At 38.1% G+C, this 26,396-nt stretch overlaps 1 protein-coding gene across 2 annotated transcripts in view; it reads left to right on the top strand.

The window, feature by feature from the left end:
- The window catches only part of UBE2H (ubiquitin conjugating enzyme E2 H), a 100,611-nt gene that overhangs the window by 32,894 nt on the left and 41,321 nt on the right, over positions 1-26,396 (top strand). The window contains exons 2-3 of one of the 2 annotated variants that reach the window (XM_065938792.1): positions 23,252-23,328; positions 24,130-24,204. In XM_065938792.1, coding sequence (XP_065794864.1) covers positions 23,252-23,328; positions 24,130-24,204 — 152 coding nt within the window. Of the gene's footprint in view, positions 1-23,251; positions 23,345-24,129; positions 24,205-26,396 lie in introns of both variants that reach the window. The other variant, XM_065938793.1, reaches the window with a different exon arrangement.

Raw genomic sequence — 26,396 nt, 5'->3', positions numbered from 1 at the left:
AAGGTACAGTTTGGGATTCCGTTTATTTTATAGTCATGGAAATCAGTAAATTGCTTTGTAATTTAAATACTGTGTTCTTAAATTATGTGTTGTAAATTTTTATATGCTTTAAAACCTTGATTTTAACTGGAAATACATTGGTTGATGAAAGGCTTTGATATTAACAACTTTCATGAGCCTTTTAAATTTTTGCTGCATTTAAAAACATAATGTACTTTTTTCAAATGGAGAAACTGAGGTAGGAAGTAGGGATGGACTCTTGCCCAAGGACTATTAACTAAAACAGGGATGGGCCAAATAGTAAATATTCTGTAAAGAACCAAATAGTAAATATTTTAGGCTTTGTCAAGCAACAGTCTTTTTTTGCAACTCTGCTCAACTCTGCTGTTGCAGCACAGAAGCCGCCATCAGCTATTTATAAGTGGATGGGCTTGGCATGGTAGAGTCAAATTATATTTGTAGCAACAGATGATGGTTCATGGTTTGTGGATCCCTGGATTAAACAAAAATGCTTGGTTCGGTCTCATTTTAAAGCTCTGTCTTGGTCCTACATTTCTCTTTGTAGGTTGATGTAGATTTTTTAAAGGTTGGTTTTCCCATGGTTGATCCTCCTTCTTTTCACATAACACTTTCCTTACCGTAAAATGATTCATATACAAACACACATTGGGCTTCTCTGGTGGCTCAGCAGTAAAGAATATACCAGTGCAGGAGACATGGGTTCAATCCTTGGGTTGGGAAGATAACCTTAAAGAAAATGGCAACCCACTCCAGTATTCTTCCCTGGGAAATCCATGCGCATGCACACACACACCTTCAGCTGAATTGTTTCCCAAACTCTAGATATATACTATATAATTCTAGATATATTAGTATAGATATATACTATACTAATAGCTGCCTGCCTTCCAATTTCTCTCCAAGAATAAATATCCCAATGAACCCCTTAACATTTCTGATACTGATTTTAGTACTGTATTCTTCAGAGTCAGACTGTAGTCTTTGTATGTGTGGTCAGTCATCTGTTTCCAAGTGGGGAACCGGAATGTTCCCTTAACTCCTTCCCCATCCTGTTTATTCTGCCCCCCTTGAAATCTTTACTGCCCTGCTTCTCCCCATCCATATCACCACTGCTTTATTCAGCCTCCCATCATCTACCTGGACTGTTGCAAATTACCTCATTTCAGGGCTCCCTGTGTCTAGCCTCTGTCTCCTTCCAGTCTGCCTTTCATTTTGCTGCTAGAGTGATCCTGTTTTTAGTATTATATCTGATCATACCACTTCCTGCTTAAAAACCCTCAGTTGTTCTTCAGTCCCTGTGGTTTAAAGCCTACCCTTGGTGTAAAGGTCATTTCAGTAGAGAGGTATTGCCTTCCTATCGTGAGAGTCTGAGATGCGGTGCTGCACCCACTTTGCAGCACGCCAGCCTTTGGAGAGGACAGTTCCTAACTTGTCTGTGTAGTTCCTTTCTCTTCTTTTGGCTAACTTTGGTTTATTCTTTTTTTTTTTCTTCTTTGAATTTTTATTGTAATGACTAATCTTTTTTTTCCCAAGGATTTTTTTCCTCGATATTCTCTCAAAAATTATCCAGTCTGTGAATTCTTATATCTTTACTAAGAAGTCCTTTGCTGTCAATTTCCACTCTTCAAGTCTTGCATCTTCCTCAAACGCCCCAACTCCGTATTTGCCTTAGATGCTTTCCTGCCTTCTGCATTATTTTAATAGCACCCTTAGCGTTCCCCTCAGCAGTTACCACTTTATAATCAGTTTGTGCTTGTATATCCAATTCCCACCTCTTTCAAGCTGCTCCTTGGAGAATAGATCCTGAATCTTTTATACCTTTGTCCCCCGCTGCTAGAACTGTACCTGGTACACTTGGGCTTGGACATTGTGAAGAATGGTAAATATTCATTAATGAAGAGGTAGGGACACATGTACATTTTTCTTTCCTTTTTGGGGAGTTCTTATTTCTACTCTTCCAAGGGAATTAAAAGCCTAAGGAAAGTATCCAAGGGAAAGTTTCGGCTAGGGTCTTTGGTACAAAGAATGCTCAGTGAACAGGCCTGGGACTTAGAACTATCCCCTTGTATGCATGGCCTTCAAGGCTCTTCATGGCCTTCACTCCCTAGAGCAGTGGAGCTTCAAGGAGTGTGTGCACATGTCTGATGAATCCCTACCACCCACTGTCCCCACCCAATTATCAGTAGGGGCAGATGATGTTAATATCCTGGTAATTGTTATTCCTCCCACCTGATGTTTTCTCCCTGCTCCTTCCATGTATTTCAGAGTTCTTCATGATGATGATTCTTGTATCCTACTTCTCTTCTTCTGAGAGAGGGGCTCTAGATACAGTGAGGTTCAAATAATGTTAGCATCTCAGTATGGATGCGTATATACTTTCTAATAGGAATGTTGGTATAGATGAGGACTAACAATTCAAAGTAAAATAGTGTGCTTCAGAGATGAGTTTCAGTTCAGTTCAGTCACTCAGTCGTGTCCGACTCTTTGTGACCCCATGGACTGCAGCATGCCAGGCTTCCCCGTCCATCACCATCTCCTGGAGCTTACTCATGTCCATCAAGTCGGTGATGCCATCCATCCATCTCATCCTCTGTCTTCCCCTTCTCCTGCCTTCAATGTTTCCCAGCATCGGGGTCTTTTCCAGTGAGTCAGTCAGTTCTTTGCATCAGGTGGCCAAAGTATTGGAATTTCAGCTTCAACATCAGTCCTTTCAATGAATATTCAAGACTGGTTTCCTTAAGGATGGACTGGTTGGATCTCCTTGCAGTCAGTGAGACTCTGAATAGTCTTCTCCAACACCACAGTTCAAAAGCATCAATTCTTCAGTGCTCAGCTTTCTTTATAGTCCAGCTCTCACATCTGTACATAACTACTGGAAAAACCATAGCTTTGACTAGATGGACCTTTGTTGGCAAAGTAATGTCACTGCTTTTTAATATGCTGTCTAGGTTGGTCATAGCTTTTTTTCCAAAGAGCAAGAATCTTTTAATTTCATGGCTGCAGTCACCATCTGCAATGATTTTGAAGCCCAAGAAAATAAAAGATGAGTTTGATTGGCTTTTATTTGTGAGAAAGTAACATTCTGAGTTTTAAGTAATGAACTAAAGAACTTTTGAAACAAAACTTGTCTGTTCGCTAAGGGCTTGCCTGCTATAGTGAACATCATCCTTTGCCCTTTGTTGTACCCCACCTCTTTGTGGACCCTGACTGCTTAGCTTTGCAGGTGACCTAGGGGCTCTATGGGGCTTCCCTCATAGCTCAGTTGGTAAAGAATCTGCCTGCAGTGCAGGAGGACCCCAGTCGATTCCTGGGTCGGGAAGATCCGCTGGAGAAGGGATAGGCTACCCATCCAGTATTCTTGGGCTTCCCTTGTGGCTCCGCTGGTAAAGAATCCACCTGCAATGTGGGAGACCTGGGTGTGATCCCTGGATTGGGAAGATCCCCTGGAGAAGGGAAAGGCTACCCACTCCAGTATTCTGGCCTGGAGAATATCATGGACTGTATAGTCCATGGGGTTGCAAAGAGTTGGACACGACTGAGCGACTTTCACTTTCACTAGAGACTGTATAGAAAGGCAGCCTTTCTTGGGAGGAACTCCAGGTTGGCCCCTGGAAGGTGGGTTGGAAAATAGGAAGGGGGTGCATGTTTGTACTTTCTGCAGTTAAATCAGAAAGGTTCAAACAATTATTTGCTGTCATATTTAGAGTACACTTTGCTCGTTTTGAATGTAAGCCTATGCCAGTAGTTAGCTGGAGTCTCTAAAGAAAAAATCTCTTTATTCCTAAGTGACTGCTTAGTAATCTACATAACAAATGAGCCATTTTGCTTCAGAGATGTGAAATAGGCATCTATAAGTGAATAGTTTTTGAAACTAAAGTTGTTAAGACAAAGTTCATCTTTTCACAGTAGGGTTTCCCCAGAAAACCCTCTGAACTCTATTGAAATGCAACTAGTTTGAACTTGGAAAGCATATTCCAATAATAGGCCCATGCAATTAGCCTCTACTATATTGGAGTGAATGCTGGAATTTTTTGTGTATTATCATCATCAATTGGTGTTAGTCCCAGGGCAGCCACATAATAGCTATAAAACCTTGATTGAGAGATGCAGACAAAGGTTTCTGTCTTACTCATAGGCGTGCTTTAGTTCTTGAAACTAAATAAATGTTAGGCTCTTAAAATCTTAATACTTTTTTGGTAACCATCTGTCGATGGTAAGATTAAGAAATGGTGCTTCAGAACAATGTCATTATTTTGAATTAGACAAAAGTGTCGAGGGGCTCTTCATTTAGTGCCATATTCATATGAGACCTTGTGTAGAATTGACAAAGTGATGTGCTGGTGAATGCTGAACCACCACCCATGGAGGGATAAAGCCCTTATTTGTAGCAGTTACTGATTTTTGAGGTATAAATACTCCACCATGCCTGATTTTAGACTACAGATGGGAGGTCACTGAACTTGAGAAGAGATGCATGTGATCAGCAGGCTTCAGCACACTGCTGAATTCACCTCAGTCACTAAACGTTTGGACTTTTACAGCCTGTACTTTTAATGCTTGTCTCGTTCCTGACTTGGCGATTGTCCTTTGCTTTCCAAAAATTAGCCTTAGAGATGTATAATGTACTAATACATACCATAAAATTTTGGCAATTTCAAGTGTAGATTTGGTGAGTTTTGACAAATGTATAACACACGGTGATCTTGTTACCTTCTACCTCTTCTGCATGCAGTTGCCAGATTGATTTTTCCAAAAATCTTGCTTTGCATCCACCACCCATCTGTGCATAAAACCACTACTGGCCATACACTGTCCCTAGGATAAAGGACAAAACTCCATGGTCTTGTGCTCAGCTGTCTAGCTGCTTGTTGGCTTCTCTGGCCTTGTTTATTACAGTTCGACTACATGAATCTCTTATTAAAAAAAAAAAAAAAAAAACAGAACCAAACAAAACCTGTTCAGCTGATTCCTGGCACAGTTTCTGCATCCGTCCCGTTGCTTATATCTGTACTGTGCTTGTAGCACTGCTGGAACTTCACGTTGCCTCTTTTCTTGACTGTCTTGCCTTTCTCTAAATCTGGCTTAGACCCTATTTTCTAATATACAATCAGGTCTTGAGTAATTACGCCCTCATCTGACTTGAGTGTACTGCTGTTTGGCCTTTGAACTTTGCAATCTATGTTGAAATCTCAGGTTTTTTATGGAGTAATTTGGTCTTGTCTAGTAAACTTGTTAACTGCTATAGGGTAGAAAATGTTGTACAGCTCAATTTTTAGCACATGGCTTTGCTTTAAAAAAAAACAAGACTTAATAAATTGTTCTTGTTGACAGTAAACTTTTCAGTGGCTCTTCAAAATCAGTCACCAACTCAGTGACACTGTTGGGGTGAGTAGTACTGTGCTGTATTATAGTTCTCTTAGGGGATGAAAGTTTGATTGTCAGAGTGAAAAAAAAAATGTATGAATGGGCAGTCAAGTTTCTCAAAACCAGTGTCGGTCATTAAGATGCACATTGGCGCTTTTATCTCTGCCTCACACATCCATCCAAAGGTGGTTAGCATCATGGACTTTGAACTCTTGGCAAGACTAAAACATTTAAAGTAGGTCCCAAAAGAAAAGCCTTTGTTCCTTTCAACCAACCTTATTTCGCTTTTTCGAGTCCTAGTAAGAAGTCAGTAGGGTGTATCTCATTGATTTCCTTCCTGTTCCAGGAAGCCATATTATGGTATTCTGAAAGAACTTTTGTGTCTTTTTTAGCGACTTTACTATAACCAATTTGTTTTTCTTTTACTTTTTCTGTTAAAAAAAAAAAAATGGAGACGTGCTTGTTGAAATCTGACATTGAAAGATAACCTAACAAATATTTAGGACAATTATGGGTGCCTTTCTCTGTTTCACAGCCTACCTTGCAGATTTCTTTTCTTCCATCCTTTAAATAATGGATGTATTCAGGTTCTTCATCTTTTGGTAGTTGGCATGCCTTTCTTGGGTTCTTTCATCTATGATTGCTCAAATACAAATGTCTCCAAATTTTAAAAATTCCGTGTCTCTGGAGTTCCAGCCTTGGATAGCCAAATGCATGCTGGACATCTCCAGTTACCTACCCTTCAGAGACTACAGATTCAACATATCCTAAATGGTACATCGTCTATAAGTCTTATGCCCACTCTCATTGCTGTTGCTTTCTTGCTGAATGGTATCAACCATCCCAAGATAACTAAGCCTAAAATCTTGGATTCATCCTTGGCATGTCCCTCTTCCCTCACCTTCCCTATCAGTCAGATCCACCTCAACATTTTCCTTAAATCCTTTTCCTTGACTCTGTTTGAAGATAGGCTAACCTCATGCTTTGTTGGGAGAGTCTTTTAATTGGGGGGTGAACTCAGAGAAGAACCATTTCCCTGGCCTCAGGCTAACCAAACTCGTGAGTCTGAAATTGGAAAGCTAGTATATAATTTTCAGTGTATTCTCTGCTAGACATAGCTAGAAGCCCATACCATAATTAGAATGTTATCCGAGAAGGAGTCAGAACAAAAGCGATGCCGTGAATCAAGTATTTAATGGCTTATCATGATCGAATGATGCTACCGTCCGTCTCATAACAAACAGGAAGATCCTTTGTGACCAAAAAACTTATCCGTGAGCAAAAGGTCCTCCTCTGCTGCCCAGTTACTTCAGTGGCCCCTGCCAGCCTTTCTCTTTTCCATTGTTCTTCAGTGCTTGGAGGGCAGACCCTTGCTATTGAATACCTTCTTTCTTTCTTTTTTTTTTTTTTTAAAAAATACATATTTATTTGGTCTTCCTGGGTCTTAGTTGCAGCATGTGAGATCTAGTTCCTAGACCAGTAGTTGAACTGGGCTCCCTGCACTGGGAGCGGGGAGTTTTAGCCACCAGACCCCCAGGGAAGTCACTGAATACCTTGTGTCTCTACATATTTAAATACATTCTTTCTGGCTCTGCTTGAATCTTGTTATGCAGCAAACCAGGCTTTCTGTTTTAGATGGCTTGTGCCTCCCTCTTATTAGCCATTATGTGTTGATCTTGAGTTGAACTTTGAGGGCCTTCTTATTTCTTATGTTTAGAGAAAACTTCATTGTAGCTGCCAAGAGCAAAAGGCTCATCTCCCCTTGGGTTCAGCTGGCATCATTACCTCCTGAAAACACCCTCTCTATTCCCCACCCTCCTGAATTTAGAGCATCCTCTGTACTCCTCTGTAGTACCTCTGGGTAACCCTTACCATAACACTCACTCACTTCACTACTTGGTAGTTGGTTGTCTGTCTGTTCCCCCACGCGAGCTTGAGCTCTCTGAGAGCAGATCCCACTCTGTAGCCATGGGCCTGGCACTCACTTTATTTACTTTAAACAGTGTTTGCTGAGCACCCACCATACTCCAGACAAAGAATAAGTCAGATACTAGGTTCCCTGCCATCTTGGAACTTACATTTTCTGGAGGTTAGGGAGAATGAGATTAGACAAAATAGTACTTTAGTAAGACCTAGAATGAAACAGACCTTAGGTTGAAGTAAAGAATAGTTAGGGGTCTGTTGGGGTATATACTCCGAGTGATGAGAAAGGTCATTGAGGAAGTGGCATTTAAGACACAATGTAAAGGATAAGAAGAAGCAAACTATCTGTATAAACAGGGAAGTCAAGGCTAGCCAGAAGTAGCCATTGCAGAGGCGCTGAGAAGGGCAAGAGCTTGTATTGCAGGGAAATGAAAGACCAGCATAGCTAGAAAGGCAGGCAGAATAGGGCATGAGTGTGTCAGTTTTATTATGGGTTCGGATGAGTAAAATAAGACAGCTGTTCATACGGTGATTCACACAGGTTAAGATTTGTTTGCAACTGGATTCATCATTATTTGTTAGAACTTGTGATTCTAGATGTTCTTTTTGTGTATTCTTTCCTGGAAAGTTAATTTTCACAAATAATGATTGAAAGAGAACTGAGAATTTCAGTCTCATGTGTGAAAAATAGCTTACAGTTGGCCAAACACTCATAGGAAGTTCCTTTTTATGCCTAAATTTATCTCCCTAGGGAACCTAGAATATAGACAGTTTAGCCTTCTGTATCATTGAAAATTTTTCACTTAGTCTTACTATCATATTTTCTGCTGATCCACCTACTATTTCAGCACCAAGTCCTCTCTCCCCTCACGTATAATTTGTCATAAAGTTCATTCAGCTCTTAGAAATCTCTTTGAAACGTGGCTTCCTCTCTATCCTCCTGTTCCCTGTCATCTCCTCCCTGTTTTTGCTGATCAGATCCCAGCTGGCCTTCCCATCACTGGCTCCCAGACATTTCTGCACCTTGCCGGAGTTAATCTTCCTAAATCAAGACAAGACCGAGCACGCTCCACCCTTCTCCAAAAGCTCTGGTCTATATAGACAGTGTTGAGTGGCTAAGAAGAGCACAGACTTGAACTAGGCTGCCAGGGTTTCAGCCCCTGCTCTACAACTTGCTGGCTGTGTGAGCCTGAGAGGGTTACTTAGTCTGTCTTTTTGTAATAACAACTTGTCTCCCTGGGCTGTTGTGAGGGTTGTAAGTTAGTACGAAAGGCTTAGAATGGTGCTCAGAGCGTTGTAAGTGTTGAAGGGCTAGATGTTAATATTTGTGACTAAAGGGGAAGTAGCAATTTCTTAAATTGGGGAGGGGCTGCATCGGCATAGAAATTGGGCTGAATGCTATCTTTGGAACAAATTATAGGTTAATAATCCCCTCATTAGCAGTTGCTAACATCAATATTATTAAGGACGTAGGCATATTAAAGGTAAAAAGTCATTATATGCTTAACTCTTCTCAAGATTGAAGAGCTGTAATTTTAGCTTTGTAGGTTAGTAGCTAAGGTAGATTAGATGAATAGATGTACCTTGTTAAATCTGAGGTCACTGTCTTGGAAGTATTAATGATAATAGCAAATACTGAGCCTTAACCTTAATCCTACGATATATTTGCTGTTGCTTTCTTTGTGCATTGAGGCAAATGAAGGCACAGAGAGGTTAAGTGACCTGCCCAAGACCCGTATGGCATCTGGGGATTCACACTAATGAGCCCACTCTCTAACCACTAGAATTCCAGACAGTATTATTGTGAAATCTCTATTCCTGGAAAAGAGCCCTCTTCCTTTGGGGAACTGGAACTTTGCAACCCAGTGATGTGGTGAAACTGAGTGGCAGAGGTTGGTGAGAATTCTCTACTGTCCTGTCAGCCCTGGATTTTACTATCTGCATAATGCTGACACTGGATATTGTCTCTTGCTATTAAAGTAATCATAGTGGTTTTAACAGAAAAATTCTTCATTACACTTGGCAGAATACAGTCAGGTATTGATCCCTGGGCAGCTTCCTTTCTGTCAGCTGGGATATTCATGAGTCACCTTCCTTGGCTGTCTAGCCAGCATATACTTGGGGAACACATGCTACCTGATCAAGCCCAAAGTGTGGGGAAGGTAAATTTTTGAGGGAAAACATTCAAATGCAGATACTCAAATGCTCATCTTGATGGGTTTAATCATCAAGAGACAGTCTGTCAGAGTTGAAGGACAAATAATGATAGATACATTTATTTCTTGTTTGCTTAGTGTTTTTAGGGTGGTGATTATTTCTTTGGGGAAAAGAAATCCTGAAAAGAAAAAATCTTATAGTACTGTGTGGCTTAAGTTCATTTCAGTTGCTCAGTCGTGTCTGACTCTTTGTGACCCCATGAACCGCAGCACTCTAGGCCTCCCTGTCCATCACCAACTCCCGGAGTCCACCCAAACCCATGTCCATTGAGTCAGTGATGCCATCCAACCATCTCATCATCTGTCGTCCGCTTCTCTTCCTGCCCTCAATCTTTCTCAGCATCAGGGTCTTTTCAAATGAGTTAACTCTTCGCATCAGGTGGCCAAAGTATTGGAGTTTCAGCTTCAACATTAGTCCTTCCAATGAACACCCAGGACTGATCTTCTTTAGGATGGACTGGTTGGATCTCCTTGCAGTCCAAGGGCCTCTCAAGAGTCTTCTCCAACACCACAGTTCAAAACCATCAATTCTTTTGCCTTCAGCTTTCTTTATAGTCCAACTCTCACATCCATACATGACTACTGGAAAAACCATAGCCTTGACTAGATGGACCTTTGTTGACAAAGTAATGTCTCTACTTTTTAATATGCTATCTAGGTTGGTCATAACTCTTCTTCCAAGGAGTAAGTGTCTTTTAATTTCATGGCTGCAATCACCATCTGCAGTGATTTTGGAGCCCAAAAAAATAAAGTCAGCCACTGTTTCCACTGTTTCCCCATCTATTTGCCATGAAGTGATGGGACCGGATGCCACGATCTTGGTTTTCTGAATGTTGAGCTTTAAGCCAACTTCTTCACATCAAGAGGCTCTTTAGCTCTTCTTCACTTTATGCCATTGGGGTGGTTTCATCTGCATATCTGAGGTTATTGATATTTGGCTTAGCAGTGAATAATATTTATATGCTCATTATTACGAGATCTTTTGTTTTTTGTAGTCAGGGGTAAACTGTGTCTTTTAGTAAGTTGGAGACTAACATAGTTCTTTGAATGTTGAATATCTGTTGTTGAGGGATTCCGTTCTGTAATTCTTTTGTGAGAATTCATTATTTTGTATGCTGTAACAGCAAAAGTAGTTTGGTCTAAGGGGAGCTATTTAAAATATCAGAAGCACCCAAGAAATAAGAAGTTAACTTTACATTCTACTTGAGGGGATAAGTAAAAGTATAAATGATTTAAGTATTTAGAGAAATAAGCAAGGTACTACTCCCATCATTTAACTGAGTGATGCCATGTCAGACCAAACTTGCCTTGTTTTCAGTTTTTTTGTCCAACACGCTGGATCCTTTTCCTCTGGGTGACCCAGCCAGGGCCACACTTGAATTGGTGAGAAAGAGCACTGGCCAATTTGAAGCTCAGATGCAATTGGGGTAGTTTTTAAAGATTAACTTTGTTTCACTTTAAAAGCTTGAGTGCCAATTCTGGTGAGAGTATCAGGAAAACAGTTTGGCTCATATGATGGTGTTATAAAGTGATTGTATGCAACCTTTTTTGAAGGATATTTAGGCACCAGCAAAAGTACAGCAAGATTCATGTGTTGAGATGTTCATTATAACATTGTAATAGCAAAATACCAGCAACAACCTACTCTTCACTAATGGATGCTCAGTTATTTAATGTATAGTACAGGGGTATTTCACAGGCATTTTTTTAAGGGAGCTTAGGTCTATATGTAGTAATAAAGATGTTCTCTGTGTATAACCCAAAGAAAGGTGTTTATAGAAGAGTTTACACCTGTGTGTCTGGGTGTACATGATGATGTTAATGTGTGTATATATAAGCATTAATATAAACAGTAGTGATATCTGGGCAGTGGCATTAGAGAGGGGAATGGGGACGCTGCTTTATGCCCCAGTCACATTTTAAAAGACAAATTTTTAAAAGCCTAAAACTCAGTGCTTTACCGCAAGAGATTATTTAGTGGTACTGTAAGGTGTTCTCAGAACTGCACTCTGCCCTGTGATTGTGGGACCAGAAAACTGTCTCACTTAGTGGCACCTGAGCCTATCAATCCTACTTGTCCCCATGGTATAAACACAGGAGAGGGAAACCTAATAGTTTTGTCACCTTTTCAGTGCCAGATTTTCTTACTATATATACACCCACTCTTGTGTATGTCTGGGTTTATTTTTTCTTGTTTTGCTCAATAGCTTGGTTTTTTTCCACATTGTTTAATTATCCAGGAAGTAATCCTTATAAGAACCTTGACTTTTTAATTTCCTAGCAATGACTCATAGCAATATAGCCTTTATTCTCTTTACTGTTTGTATACATTTAAATCTCAAACTTCTGTTTAAATTATTATTAAACTAGCTTCCATATCACTCATTTATCATTCCCATGTCTCTTCATTGTACGCACCAACCCATTTCTTACTATGCACTAATCATTTCTGTTGGTCTCAAGCTAGCAAGCTCACTAGCATGGCAAGAAAACTTCCTTTCTCAGCTCTGTCACCTGTTACTTGTATGGTGCTTTAAATAGCTGCAACCTCCCTTGTATCACATTGCATACCTAGCTTACAGTTCACTTTCACCTCACATCTCTTGACTTTCCAGGGTTTTCTACTGTTCAGTCATATTGGGGTTATTTTCTTATGGCAGGATATTTCTCTAAAAGCGGCTCCCCCCCGCCACCCCACCATTTCCACCATTTTAAAGTTTCTTTTGTTTATTTTCAGTATGGACTTTTTTTTAAAGCAGCATTCCAGTTTCTGTTGAAATTTTTTATCCCAGTTTTTTTCATTCTAATTATGTATAAAGGTAATAAATGAAGGCAACTTGTAATAGCTACTTGATCTTATCAAATAGGACATTTGCCTACTCAATACCCTTTTATATACTATAGTTTTTAAGCAGAATTTCAGTCGAGAAGACAATGCTATTTTCTATATTACTTTAGATTACTTTTTAATCCTTTTCTTCCCCACACTTTATCTAAGCCTTTATTAAATTTCCAACAGAGCTATTACCTCTCATAAGTCTTCCAAATGGGCAATGGAGACTGGGCTCAACTGAATGAAGGCACATTCATTTGCTTTGGAATGCAGAGTTCTCTACATGGTGGATTGTACTTTAATTTAGCATCCTATCCAGTGTATTTATCTGTAGTTCTGCCTTTTTCAGTGTAAAATCTTGACAATGATCTTGAACGTGTTACTGTTTCCTTTGTATACATATATTGCTTTAAAAAGCCTGAGTCTGTGCTGCTTACTTCCAATTTATAATTTTTATGAAGTCAAAGTTGTTGTTAACACTTGACACCTGCTTTGCCCAGTGAACGTGGAAGAAGTAAAGTGAATGGCAGGCGTTGGTCCTTCATGTTCTGGGAAAGAACCATGGGGTGAGGAGGCTCTGAGACCAGGCTCTGGAGCAGTGATTTGTAAGAGCAAGCCAGTTGTGATCTTCCCCTCTTGCCTGGGTTTACAGGCATTTGTTTTAAAGAGCTTGCTTTAAGAAATTTTCCTTGGGATTATTGAAGTCATAAAATTATGATGGGGAAACACTGGTCTCCAGAGACACAAGCTTGTAATTAGCCAGTGCCGAGAGGGAAGGAAGAAGAGCCATGGCCTGGGTTGCACATCTAGGTCTTTCCATCTGTAGCTCCATGACCTCAAGATGTGTTGACTGTTCTTTTTTCTTTTTTTTTTTTTAAGAGGATGACTGACTACATTGATACCTAAGATCTCCTCATTTCTGTGATCCACTGTTTCTCACTTGTCTGTAATCTTCATCTCCTGAATGGGTACCACTGCTCAGTATTAATTGTTGCACATCACTTTGCAGTTGTAATATTCTGTATGTCACTTGGAGAGTGCAGAGAAAATATTTCCTTTAAAATGTTGCTGCTCACTGTGAATGCATATGCCTTGATTAGAATATCTGTGGGTAGGGATTATCAAACACGTAACTTAATTTTATTTTAATTGATTGGCATTGTAGTCTATATGTCAGGTGTTAGGGTAAAAACTGCTCTGCTACATTTAAAACCAACAGAGGAAGTAGGTTCTCAAGGATTTTCTGAGAAGAGAAGAATGCTGGAAATATGAATACAAATATACTGCATAGATACTCCATAAATCCATATTAGCTTCTTACTGAGAAGTTGCTTCATGATGTACATTGCCCTGCACTGTGGATGGCTTGGTGAAGTAGCATACAGCCCAGAAGAGAAGGTGGAATGTGTTTTAAATAGATGTTTCCATTAAGATTTTGCAGATGACCACTCATGTTTCTTTATCATCTCTGGGGAAATTACATGTTGCCTGTGACTCTGAAGTGTTCAGGTACGGTTGTCATCTGTAAGTCTGTGATTCAAGTGCTTCTTTTCCAGCCTGCTGTGATTAGGTAGTATGCCTTTGCAATGACAGGGTTCTTTCTGTTTCCTTCTGTGGCATGTGGAGCATGGTTTCATGGACTTCCATACTGAGGACAGGAGAACTGGAGATTGTAATTAAGTACTGGTATCTTTCAGTGCCTGCCAAGCAGAAGATGCGGGTTGAATCCTTGGGTCGGGAAGATACCCTGGGGAAGGAAATGGCAACCCACTCTAGTATTCTTGGCTGGGAAATCCCATGGACAGAGGAGCCTGCCGGGCTACAGTCCATGGGGTAAAGATTCAGATACAACTTAGTGACTAAAAATAGCAATCTTTCTATGTGTCCTATCTCTAAAATTTTTCCCAGTTTTTTTTTTTTTAAACAATTTCTCTAGATCATTGGTTTTGATTTTCATTATGGACTTGATATCTCAGAAATGTTCTGTGACTTGAAAATCTTGCCAGTCTTTTATTTTCTTCTCTGCAGTTCAGAGGTGTATTCCAAGTTTGCAGATTTAAATTGGACATTTAACCTGCTGATTTAGTTCTTTGACAGTAGTAGAAGTAGAGTACCCCTTTCCACAGAAGTAGAGTGCAAATATATATATAGTCTTCTGATTAAAAAAAAGGATAAGTATTGGATATTAAAGAAAAATAATTTCATTAAGATGTTCAAGTGTACACAAAACTAAAGGTTTAATGAATGCCCATTACCCAAATTGAAATTTTGTTAATTATCAGTATTTTCTCCCACATCTGTTTCTCTTCTTTCTGAAATATTTTGGGGCAAATCCCAGACACTGTTACCTGCATCTATCAGTAGGCCCTCTTAAAAATACGAATATTTTCTTAAATAACTGTAATGACATTATCACACTAGGACAGTGATTTATTATTTTTTTTTCTTTTTTTTTTTTCAGTGATTTATTTTTAACATACTGTGAATCAAGCTGTAACAAACCAAACTATGAAAAATTTTGTGAGTTATTTAAGAGTAATATACTATTAGATAGTACATTATCAGTTTGTATGCATGGATTTATACATTTTTAGTTAATAATGAAAAAATGTGTTGTTGCCATAAAATAGCAAAGCATCAAAATTTGTATATTAAAGTGCTGTTGCAATTTTGTCAGTAGCCTTCTAAATATTTTTAGGTGGTTAACCTGAATTTGAACTTTTAAGAAAAATTTCTAGTTTTTCAAGCTTTTTAGAAAATGTAAATCTTATTTCTGTTTTGACTATGTTTTCTTGGTCTCAAGATGGCATCATTGTTTTTCCATATTTCCCTTTGCTTTATCTCACTTCTGCATCTGGGTCATCTTTGACTATGTGACTTTGTAAATCTGCTGTATAAAAAATTTTGTGGAGTTGAATTGGGGCTTAGATTTCTTATGTGTCTTTCTGATACACTTCCTTTTTCTAAAACCCACCTGAAAAAAATTATTTTCCATAACATATGACTCTTAATTTTTCTTTTGAGTTTTTTCCTTTATTATTTGGGAACCTAGTAGCAGAATAATGCTTCTAGGGAAGAGCTAAGTTATAATGATTTTCCCATTAAAAAAAATAACATTTACTTAGGTCTTGCCGGTGTTTGCTTTGGTATCTGACATGGAAGCTTTAAGTAAAAGCATAAACTTGAGATGAAAAAAATACCCACACACAGAAAAACTGCAAAGGATAGTGTAATTTATAGACTGCTGGGTGGTAAGGAACATGCTTGGTTTTTAACTTAATTTTTGGACTATCTTTGTTAAATTTAAGAAATCATGCATGCTACTTTTTGCCATTTAGATAACGAGTCTTTCAGTGTTCAGTATATCATAGTAAGTTGTCAAATTTTTTGCTTTACTTACTTCCAGACAATATATATTTATTTTGAAGAAGGTGTTGTTGTGTTTTTTTTTTTTTTTTTTAATTTTGGCTGCACCGTGTGCCTTGTAGGATCTTAGTTCCCCAACCAGGGATCAAACCTGTGCCCCCTGCACAGGAAACACAGACCTAACCACTGGGGTGCCCGGGAATTCCCGGAAGAAACTATTGTAAAGTAAGCCATGTCCCCGCCGGTACCACGCGTCGGGCTTCCCAGCTGGCACTAGTGATAAAGAAACCGCCGGTCAATGCGGGAGACACAAGAGATGTGGGTTCAGGCCCTGAATTGAGAAGATCTGGAGAAAGGAATGGCAGCCCACTCCAGTGTTCTTGCCTGTAACATCCCGTGGGCTCAGGAGCTTGGTGGGCTCCAGTCCGTGGGGTTGTAAAGAGTCGGACACAACTGAGCACACACTTCCCTCCAGAGTTGTCTGGCCCGCTTTAAACCTGAAAACGTACAGCTAAAAATTATGTGTTGGAGAATGTCTTACTTAGAATTACTTACCCTTTTTTAAAAAATAAAATTTCATGAACTTTGGTTATCTGATTTTTATAACCTACCATAGATCCATTTTAAGGAATGGTAGCCCAGTGACAGCTCTCAAATGTGGCTAAAGAAGGAAGACAAAAAAAAAAAAAAAGAAGGAAGACAAACTAGGAAAAGAACCTGCCAATCTCTTCAACTAAGAGTATGGGAAATTTTTATTTCAGGAAAAGTATATTTCTTAAAGGGCGTCATTGTATTTTGTAGTACTGTATAGCAGCAATCCTGCCTTTCCATAGCAAACCATCTGTCTCTGTCTCTACCTCGCTGTACTCTTTCTACTCTAAACTCTAATATACTTTATGCAAACTTTTTTTGCGTTTACTTACACAGATCTTACGTTCTTTTGCTAAAATTTAAGCTTCTTGAAGGCAGGTTAGTTTCAGAGTGGTTTTTGTTTGCCTTGTAGTATGTGTGTGGGACATGTGTAGCATAACATTTCAGTAGAAATTAAAGCCTGTGATCTTTGTGAATTTAATAGATGTTAACATTATACTCTCCATAGCCCAGCTTATAGATTTCTGTTAAGTAATGTAGAAAGCATAAATATTTCACAGGGGGTGGAAAATACAAGGAGTAAAACTGCTGAGCTTAAGAGATAAGGCACAAATATATTGTTTTGGTGATTCCTTTTGACATTGTATTACACATTGTATTGTACATTGTGTGTGTATATTTCCCTCTTGCTACCTTTCATCTTTTTTGCCCTATGCTTATTTTCTCAGTAGCTTTTATTTCTGCTGTTTTTATTATTTCTCCTTTGAATAGAAGTCTCCCTTCCTCTTACTACAAAGAACACAAACATTTAGAAACTTTTTTAAAAAATTTAAACTTTGATCTCAACAAGGAGCCTTTTTGATATTACACATGACCAGTTTTTTTCTTATAATTTAAGCAAAGCCATGTCTGTAATTATTATTTTGCCCCAAGGCTGTTTGTCATGAATATGCAAAAGCCATGCTCATCTTCCTTCATTGTGGTTAGATTTTTCTTAGACATCCTTTTGAATTCACTTAAATTTGATTCTTCTAGAATTTGACTGTCTTGACACAGTATTCTTCTCTTTCAATATGAAGTCTTCGTTTTCTTAAGTACTAGATCACTTGCTAAATTTTTTTGTTTTGGGGCCTCACCACACAGCACTCAGGATCTTAGTTCCTTGACCAGGGATCCAGCCTGTGCTCCCTGCAGTGGAAGTGTGGAAACCTAACCACTGGACTACCAGGGAAGACCTGATCATTTGCTAATTTTTTTCTTCCTCAAACTAAATATTGGACTTCAGGAAAGTGTTGGATTATTTTGTAAGCTCTTAAGAGAGCTACAGTAGCTAAGTTCTTCTAAATTGTCATGCTTGTTAAATACTAAAGTTCTGATAACTGACTACATTACCTTTTCAGAACTTATAACAAAATTTCAAATGAGAGAGAACGTATAATGAACCCCCATGTACTCATCATCACATTCAGTAATTGTTGACTCAAGGTCAGTGTCCTTTCTTGTGTACCTCTCTCTCCTAAATGAGTTATTTTGAAGTAAATCCTACACATACATTTTAATTAATATTTCAATTTATATCTCTAAAGGAGAAGGATTCTTTGTAAACATAACCCCCAAAGTATTATCTTTGTTATTTTTGAACATTACTTGATTAGTAGACATACCATATTTTTATCAAGAAAACTAGATAGAGAAAGTTGCCTAGTTTCTTCAACTTTCGTAATGTAGTTACTCTCAAGGAGAGTTGGAAGCAGACTGATCTGAACATGTAGATAGAAAGCCATGCAAATAGCTTTTACCTTCTTCACAGAAGCAGCCCATTCTTTATCCTGGTCACTTAGTGCCATAGACACAGCTCAGGGAAGTCACCATCTTTTATCCTAGTAACTCATTATCAGCAAATTTAGGAAACTATGCTGTCTGAATCCCCTTGGCTCGCTTTTTGGAAAATCCCAGAACTACATAAAAATCATTTCTAAAATCCCAATAGACACGTTTTGCCAAGAATGTCAGTTGTCTCTTGACAGTTTGGCATTAACCTTTAAATATTAGATTGTATAATCATAATGCCATTCAGGGAAAATAAAGTGGTGGGTGGCTGGCATTTTAAAAGTGAAATGAACTTGGGTTCCTGGGAATGTTGATCATTATTCTACTGAAAATGCTGATATTCCTTAATAGTGAAACACTAAGTAAGTAAAAAGCAATATTTTACAAATAACTTAGAGGTGAGTAAAATGCAGGTTTTATGAATTTAACATATTTTTACCAGAACAGTATCTGAAGGGTGTCTTATATTTTCAGACTTTGAAAGTGAGACAGTAATGAAGGAACCTTCTAGTGAGTTCCCGCCAGGCTACTAGTCTGACCAGCACATATCCAAAATAGATCATTATTTTTGTCATTGTAACCTGCCTTCTCATTTGCCTTCCTCGCCCTTGACTTTACAGCAGAGAGCAGAAAGAAACTCATGGCCTGTACTGTAAATACACATGGTAACAGTAGTCAAGTAATTTTACAGTTTTTGTGGGCAAGTCATTCATTCATGGTGATGGAATGACTTATTTTTAACTCAGTGTTTTTCTTTCAACTAAACTTAAAAATTCTTTTTTTTTTTCCCATCTGATTTAGTGTCTGTACCATTGCAAGGCAGCATAAATTTAGCATGGCTTCTTCATTTTACCAACTTTGTAGAAGTGTGTAAAGGTTTCTTTCAGTTTACTTTTAGCTTTTCATATGAAATGGACTATAAGAACTCTTTAATTTACAGTATAATGTGTAATTAAAGACAGACGCAGTATATCTGGAATGTGGGTTCTACCAGGGATCCTGGGAAAGAGGAAATTTGGAGCATCAATTTCTAATCTCATTTTAACATGACGTTTTCGAAAGGAGAATCTTCTTTGGAAAATAGTTAAAAGCATAGACTAATCCCAGACAGATCACAAAATGGAAGAAACTCACATTTACTGCATCTACCTAAAGGATAGAAAAGATATCTTCAATTTTCTAGAGGGGACATTCATGTAGATAGCTTACACTTTTAAATGATTAATTAACTAATTGCTGTAGATCAATGTCATTCATAGCAAATTAGGTCTGGTATGGAATGCTGCTTCTATGGATTTTTATATTGTAAAATTAGTTTGACTTCTTTTGTTAAACTCATTTAATCCTCTACCTTATTCCATTATTATCCTTGCAGTTTTTTTAGTTTAATATCTGAGATATCTATGTGGCACTATAGTATATTCATTTTGACTACTTCTGGATACATCCCAATTAAACCGAAACATATATTAGAGGAGCTCTAGATGGTGAAAAGGCACTAGTATACACTAATAGACACTAATAACAGCCTCTTGTATAAATGGCTTATAATTCTTTCAACCAGTTTCCTATTGATAAATACTTAAATTATGGACTTCCCTGGCAGTCCAGTGGTTAGAACTCTGTGCTTTCACTGCTGAAGGCCTGGGTTCGATCCCTAGTTGGGGAACTGAGATCCCACAAGCCACGTGGCATGGCCAAAGGAGAAATTCAAGACAAAAAAATTATTTTCATTTTAAAAATTTAAGGTAAAAAATATTGTACATGCATCAGATAGTCTTACTTTTAGTACACTTTTTAATTAAATAGATACACAGAAAGTGCACAAATCATTTTTGTAGCTCACTGATAAATGGAATTGTAAACGTGTAATCCGCACTCTAGAAGTCCCCCTCAAACCGCTTTACAATGACCACAGTTCCCACTAGGGGGTAGCTGTCCTAATTTCTAACATCTTGACTCACTTAGCCGGTTTGAACTGGGTGTAAATGGAATCATACTGTATGTGCTCTTTGGTATCTGGCTTCCTTTACTCAACTGTAATGTCTGTGAGAGTTCATCCATTTACTTGTAGTGGTCGTTACTGTTTTTGTTTGTTTGTTTGTTTTTCTGACTATGCTGTAGGGCATGTGGGATCTTAGTTCCCCCAGCAGGGATCAAACCCTCACCCCCTATGTTGGAAGTATAGAGTCGTAGCCACCGGACCACCAGGGATGTTCCAGGTTCATTTTTCTTGCCATGTGATATTCTGTTGGGTGACTGTACCACTGTTGTTGTTTAGTCGCTGAGTCGTGTCTGATTCCTTTGTGACCCCACGGACTGTAGGCCACCAGGCTCCTCTGTCCCTGGGGTTTTCCCAGGCAAGAATGCTGGAATGGGTTGCCATTTCCTTCTCCAGGGGATACTCCTGACCCAGAGATCGAATCCACGTCTCCTTCACTAGCAGGCAGATTCTCTCTCACTGAGCCACCAAAGAAGCCTAGCTGTACTATAATTTACTCTTTTTATTGTTGATGAACTTTTGGGTTGTGACCTAACTTTTGGATATTACAAATAGTGCTATATGAACATTCTATTTTAAATTGTTTTTAATTTATTGACTGGGCTGGGTTATTTATTGCCTCACAGGCTTTTCTCCAGTTGTGGCAGGTGGGGGCTACTCTCTCGTTGCAGTGCAAGGGCTTCTCATTGTTGCTGAGCACAGGCTCTAGGACAGCTGGGCTTCAGAAGTTTTGGTTCCTAGGCTCTAGAGCACAGGCTCAGCAAGCTTGGTGCATGGGCTTAGTTGCCCAGTGGCATGTGGGATCTTCCTGGACCAGAGATCGAACCTCTGTCTCCTGCGTTGACAGGCGGATTCTTTGACTAAGCCACCAGGGAGGCCTTATATGAACATTCTTAAACGTGTATTTTGGTGAACATAGCACTTCCTGTCTACCAGCAGTGGTGCTGATGGATATAGGGCATATGTGTGTGCAGCTTACCACGCCAACAGTTTTCAAGTGGTTCAAACTGTATCACACTCCTGCCAGCAGTGTTGGGGTTTTGGTTTTTTTTAAATAGCTTCAAAGATGTGAAATTTGAGTGAAAGAATAAATTCATTTTAAGTTTTAGAGTATAGGGCTTAAATTTTGTTCTCAGGAATGCTAATATATACTCCACTGAACACTGGGTTTTATCTAGCTCTTTCATCTCTATCAATTAATAATGGAAAATATCTCATTTTTAAACTACTTTAATGAGTTGGGCTTTTTATAGCTTAATTCCAGTTTTCTTAACTTGGCTGTTCTGGCCTTTTCTACCTAGTTTGTGCCTTGTCCTTTGTTTTTTATTATAAAGAAGTTTTAAATGTGTATGTGTGCTTGCATCTGCTAATTTTTCCCTCTGTGGTTTCTGCCTTTGGTGTCATTCTTAAGCCTTTTTATCTCCAAAATGTTTTTGTTTGTTTGAGAACTTAATTGTTTGTATTTAATTTTGTTTACTGTAACTAGATTTGACTTTTTCTTTCACTAATGCAAGGGAGCTGTTTTGGCTTTTTTTGTTTTAAATCAAGCACTTACTTTAACTTACTACATTAGCATTAGCTTTGGAATATTTGTAGGGGGATGTCAGAGTGTGACTGGCCAGGAAGAAGTTAGTACACCAAATCTTGCATTCATGTGTCATCTGACCATGAGAAATGAAGCCAGTTTTCCAATGTGGTTGCTATTTGAATTCTTTCAGTGTGCATGTTATTAAAAGTAGTTAGTTTTTGTTTAGAAAAGAATGAGATCAAATAGACTACATTATCTTACTTAATATCTCTAGTTGCTCTTAAGCAAGGACTTTGCCAAAAATACACCTGACCTCTGTTCTGTGACCTACAGGACAGAGGATTTGGAGAGTCAAATTTCAAGCCTTAAAAAATAACATTTTTCTCTATTTAAGAGGTTGCTTAAAATTTATTTGGCATTTTTCTTTTTGTATAATAGTATACATAATTAAAATGTAATTTGTACTTCTGATTGAGAAAGAAGAGTCCAGTCTGTCATATCTTGTTGTGGTGGGGTTTTTTTTTTTGTTTTTTTTTTTAATGTTCCAATGGGATTTGAGAGTTCCCCAGAGCCCCCACCACCTAAAAATTTTATCACTAAAGTCCTTATTGGGTTAGACCACAAAGCACAGACAAAACAGAAATTAGACCAGAAGCCCTATCATCTAGAAATGGGTTATTTTGGTTTCTGTAATTGAATCTTAGTACCTTAAAGGAGTGAGTCCCAGACACACAAAATTGATGAGGAAGAGAACACAGAAGTGCCAGTGCTCTGTGATTCGAGCCCCTGAACACATAAAAAACTAGAGGCCAGTGTAAGGAGGATAGAGGTTTGTGAGCGAGGAAAAGAGTAGCTGAAAATAAATACTACACACAAAGTTTAAAAAAAAAAAAATATATATATATATATATATATTTTTTTTTTTTGCTGTTTTTTTTTTGCATTTGGCAGTGCTACTTATAGCACAGTTATATCACTAGTTGTTTCAATTATTCTCTAAGCCAGGGAGAAAATTATCAGGACTTCCTTAGAAAATCTGTAATTTTAGGTGCGCATTTCCAGTTCAGGAAAATCAGTGTTTTTCCTGAATGCTTGAATTTGACTAAAGGGAACACTGGATTTATGTTAAAGGATCATTGGGGAGAGGTTGGGTGGAGAGAAAACAGAGGGGAGAAAAGCTAAAATTAAGTTCCTGTTTTTCATTTACTTAAATACACAATGCAGTCTTACACATATTACATACTTAACCCATTTATTCTTCACAGAGGTCTGTAAAATAGTGTTTTCCTGATTCGCCAAAAACAAAAGGCTCGAGGAATGAGTTTACATTTTTTTTGTCTAGGCTCAAACCCACCAAATGGCAGTCCTGGGATTTGAACACCAATCTCTCTGAATCTAAAGCTCATTCATATTCTTTTCACAGGAGTATATATTGCCTTTTAAACTACCAGAATTATTATCACAGTTGATTGGTTTCTTGTAAGGTGTTGGTAGCACTTTAATTGGCATGTCTTGGGGGTGCCATCTTTAGTTCTGGGTAATAAAGCCGGTGTAGTTTCCTTTACCTTCCACCTTAGTATTGAGAGTAAGCATGAGGTCACTATCCTAGGAGGACTCAATGAATTTGTAGTGAAGTTTTATGGACCACAAGGAAGTAAGTATATGTGTTGGTATGTGTTTTTCTATTTTACTTATATTCCTTAATAGACAGTGTGAATATCAAGATAGATGGTGATATGTATAGTTCTTGAAAAGTAAATTTAATTGAATTCTAAAAGCAGTAAGGAAATCTTGCTGTTAGGATAAATATTCTATATGCTTTTTATCTTATCTCTGTGTTAGTGTGACTTAGTATTAGTCACTTAGCCATGTCCAACTCTTTTCGACCCTATGATTGTAACCTGCCAGGCTCCTCTGTCCTTAGAATTCTCTAGACAAGAATGCTGGAGTGGGTAGCCATTCCCTTCTACAGGGATCTTCCCAACCCATGGATCAAACCTGGGTTTCCTGCATTGCAGGTGGATTCTTTACCATCTGAGCCACTAGGGAAGCCCCGTGAGACAGTATTAAACATAAATTGTGAATTCTGGGTTTTGTGGAAATGTTTTTTGTTGTTTGGGGGGAGGGGTGGATTGGGCATAGGATAGACTGAGATAGTAAGCTATTACTTACCAAATAATTGAACAGTGTTTGAAGAATTAGGTAAAAATCAGGTAAAGAAACAGGTAAATTTGAGAGAGAAAATGAATCTATGCTAATTCTAGATTTTTTTTAAAGGAAAGTATTACATTTGAAGATAGAGTACCTACTAGTTATAAGAGTTCCCTGACTCTTGAAGGAATTAATTTGCAAGATTCTCAAAAGAGATTAGAATTTAATGTTTAACTTATAGTCAGATTCTGTTTTCTAATTTGGAGACAATTCTAATGTTTTAACATTTTTGCTTTTATTTCAGCACCGTATGAAGGCGGAGTATGGAAAGTTAGAGTGGATCTTCCTGATAAATACCCTTTCAAATCTCCTTCTATAGGTATGTTACTACCTAGTTTCTCTCCTTAGAGAATTTTGAAATGGAGGGGGGAAAAAACAAAAAGAAAACAAGCCTACATTTTATGGGCGATAATTAATTCCAGAAGTATTTGCTCAACTGAATTTCCCCCTTTTTTTTGCTCAGGTTATTTAGTAATTTTAAGGAGGGACTTCCATAGTGTGATAAGAGGTGTTTAAATACATCCTTTACATGCTTGTAATGACTGTAACTCTAGATTTTTCTGTCTTTTAGGGTAAGATTAAATAACTTTAAGACCCACTGTCCATTCAGGCTATTAGCAGTAAAATAATAGACATCTTAAATCTCATTTTAAATGCCAGATTGTTGAAATGAATATTATATAGTGCCTATTCTAGTTCTGTCATTTAAAAATCCTCCTCATAACCTTACTTTTGCTTTTGTTCACTCCAACTCTGTGTACCTTTTTCCATTCTTTCCACTCCAAATCTTTTTAACCCTCTAAACAGCTAAAGAAAGTAGAAACAAACCTTAGTTAGGGTTACATAAAATACCCTCAGTGAGGTATTTTTTCCTCACCTTCATCTTCTGCAGTAATTTGGTGATATTAACTTATCACCCCCATTAAGGCATTAGTGACAGTTTAGGTATTAGCATCAGATGCTGCGGAGGTATATTTTGGTTGAGCTTGATACCTTTAAATATTTTGAGCCTGTAGTAACTTAGCTAACTTAAGCCAGCTTGTAAAAGTTTCATTCTGTAGATGATTTTTAGATGTTACAAAGAACTGGCCAATTTTAAGAAGGAAGAAGAAAATAAAATTGGAATATGTTTAGAGCATTCTCTGTCACAGTGAATCATTTATTCAAAATTGTCAGAGCTAATGCCAAAACTCTTGGAATTTACACTTCTCCCTTGCCCCCAGAAAAGGGTTTTTTAAAAGAGGTGAACCAAAGACATTCCGAGCTTTGTGTTTTAATTTGAAGCCCCCATGTTTCTGTCTGGGATAAATAATGTGAAAATGTTAGTAATTCCCAATCAAATGCAGTGGCCTGTTCCCCTGATGTCTAGCTACTTTATATGTTTTACAATTTAAGGCTATAAAAATACTATAGAGCATCTATAATTCCTTTTTAGTCTGGTAACTCTTAATGTTCATTTTAAGAATAAACTGGTAATTTCCTCTGAAGGGCCCTTAGCTGAATTTTAAACTTGGTAATTAACAAGATGGGCTTGCCTCCCAGGTGGCTCAGTGGTAAAGAATCTACCTGCCAATACAGGAGATGCAGGTTCAGTCCCTGGGTCGGGAAGATTCCCTGGAGAAGGAAATGGCAACGCACAGCAGTATTCACACCTGGAAAATCCCAAGGACAGAGAAGCCTGGCAAGCTGCAGTCCATGGGGTCGCAAAAGAATCAGACATGACTTAGCAACTAAACAACAGTTGAGGAGATACTTTATGGATAATTGAATTGGAAATCTCCCGTTGCTATCAGAACCTGCAAACTGTAGAGTTATCAGATGGTGATATAGGAAGGGTACTCTGAGGTGTTGAATCTTTGAGACAGTTCCTGACTGTATACCTTAGCACAGGTGGGACAGCAGCTGTTTCTCAGTTCCTGGTGTGGTGGAATGTAGGTAGAATCTTTAAACCTTTATAAACAGAATCTCCAAACCATATAAATTGATTCAGGTATATTTCATAAGTAACTATTTACCTATAGGACTAAAAATTTGCTTGCTAAATCTAGCAGTAAATTTAGTTTTGTTACCCTAGATTCCTAGTCAGAAAAGAAACAGTATAGCTTGATGAAGTTAACAGTGAACCAAGACATGCAATTACATATCCTATAGAAATGTAGTTATTTCTCAAATCTTTTTTTTTTTTCTCAAATCTTAACATGTTTCCAGGTAACAATTATTTCATCATAACTTTCAAAGTAAAACTATCTGAACTTCAGACATTGTTTGTTAACTAATGATGCAACAGAAACCTCTGTACTTCCTTAAGTTAATGATGTAACATGAAATTGGTTAGGACAAATGACTAGGCTAACTTTACTTCTTGATAATTTTTCCTTTCCCTTTCTGTGTGCTTTTAGAACTTGATAATACCTACAAATGTGTATGTACCATCTTCTCTTAGGGAAGTAGATCTAGTTGAAATATTTTACAAGCTGTCCTTGTTTCCTCCAGAGGAAGATTGCATAAGAG

Source organism: Muntiacus reevesi, chromosome 6 (assembly GCF_963930625.1).
Source record: "Muntiacus reevesi chromosome 6, mMunRee1.1, whole genome shotgun sequence".
In the NCBI taxonomy this organism is placed as follows: Eukaryota; Metazoa; Chordata; class Mammalia; order Artiodactyla; family Cervidae; genus Muntiacus; species Muntiacus reevesi.
This window is presented reverse-complemented; position numbering and strand designations above follow the sequence as displayed.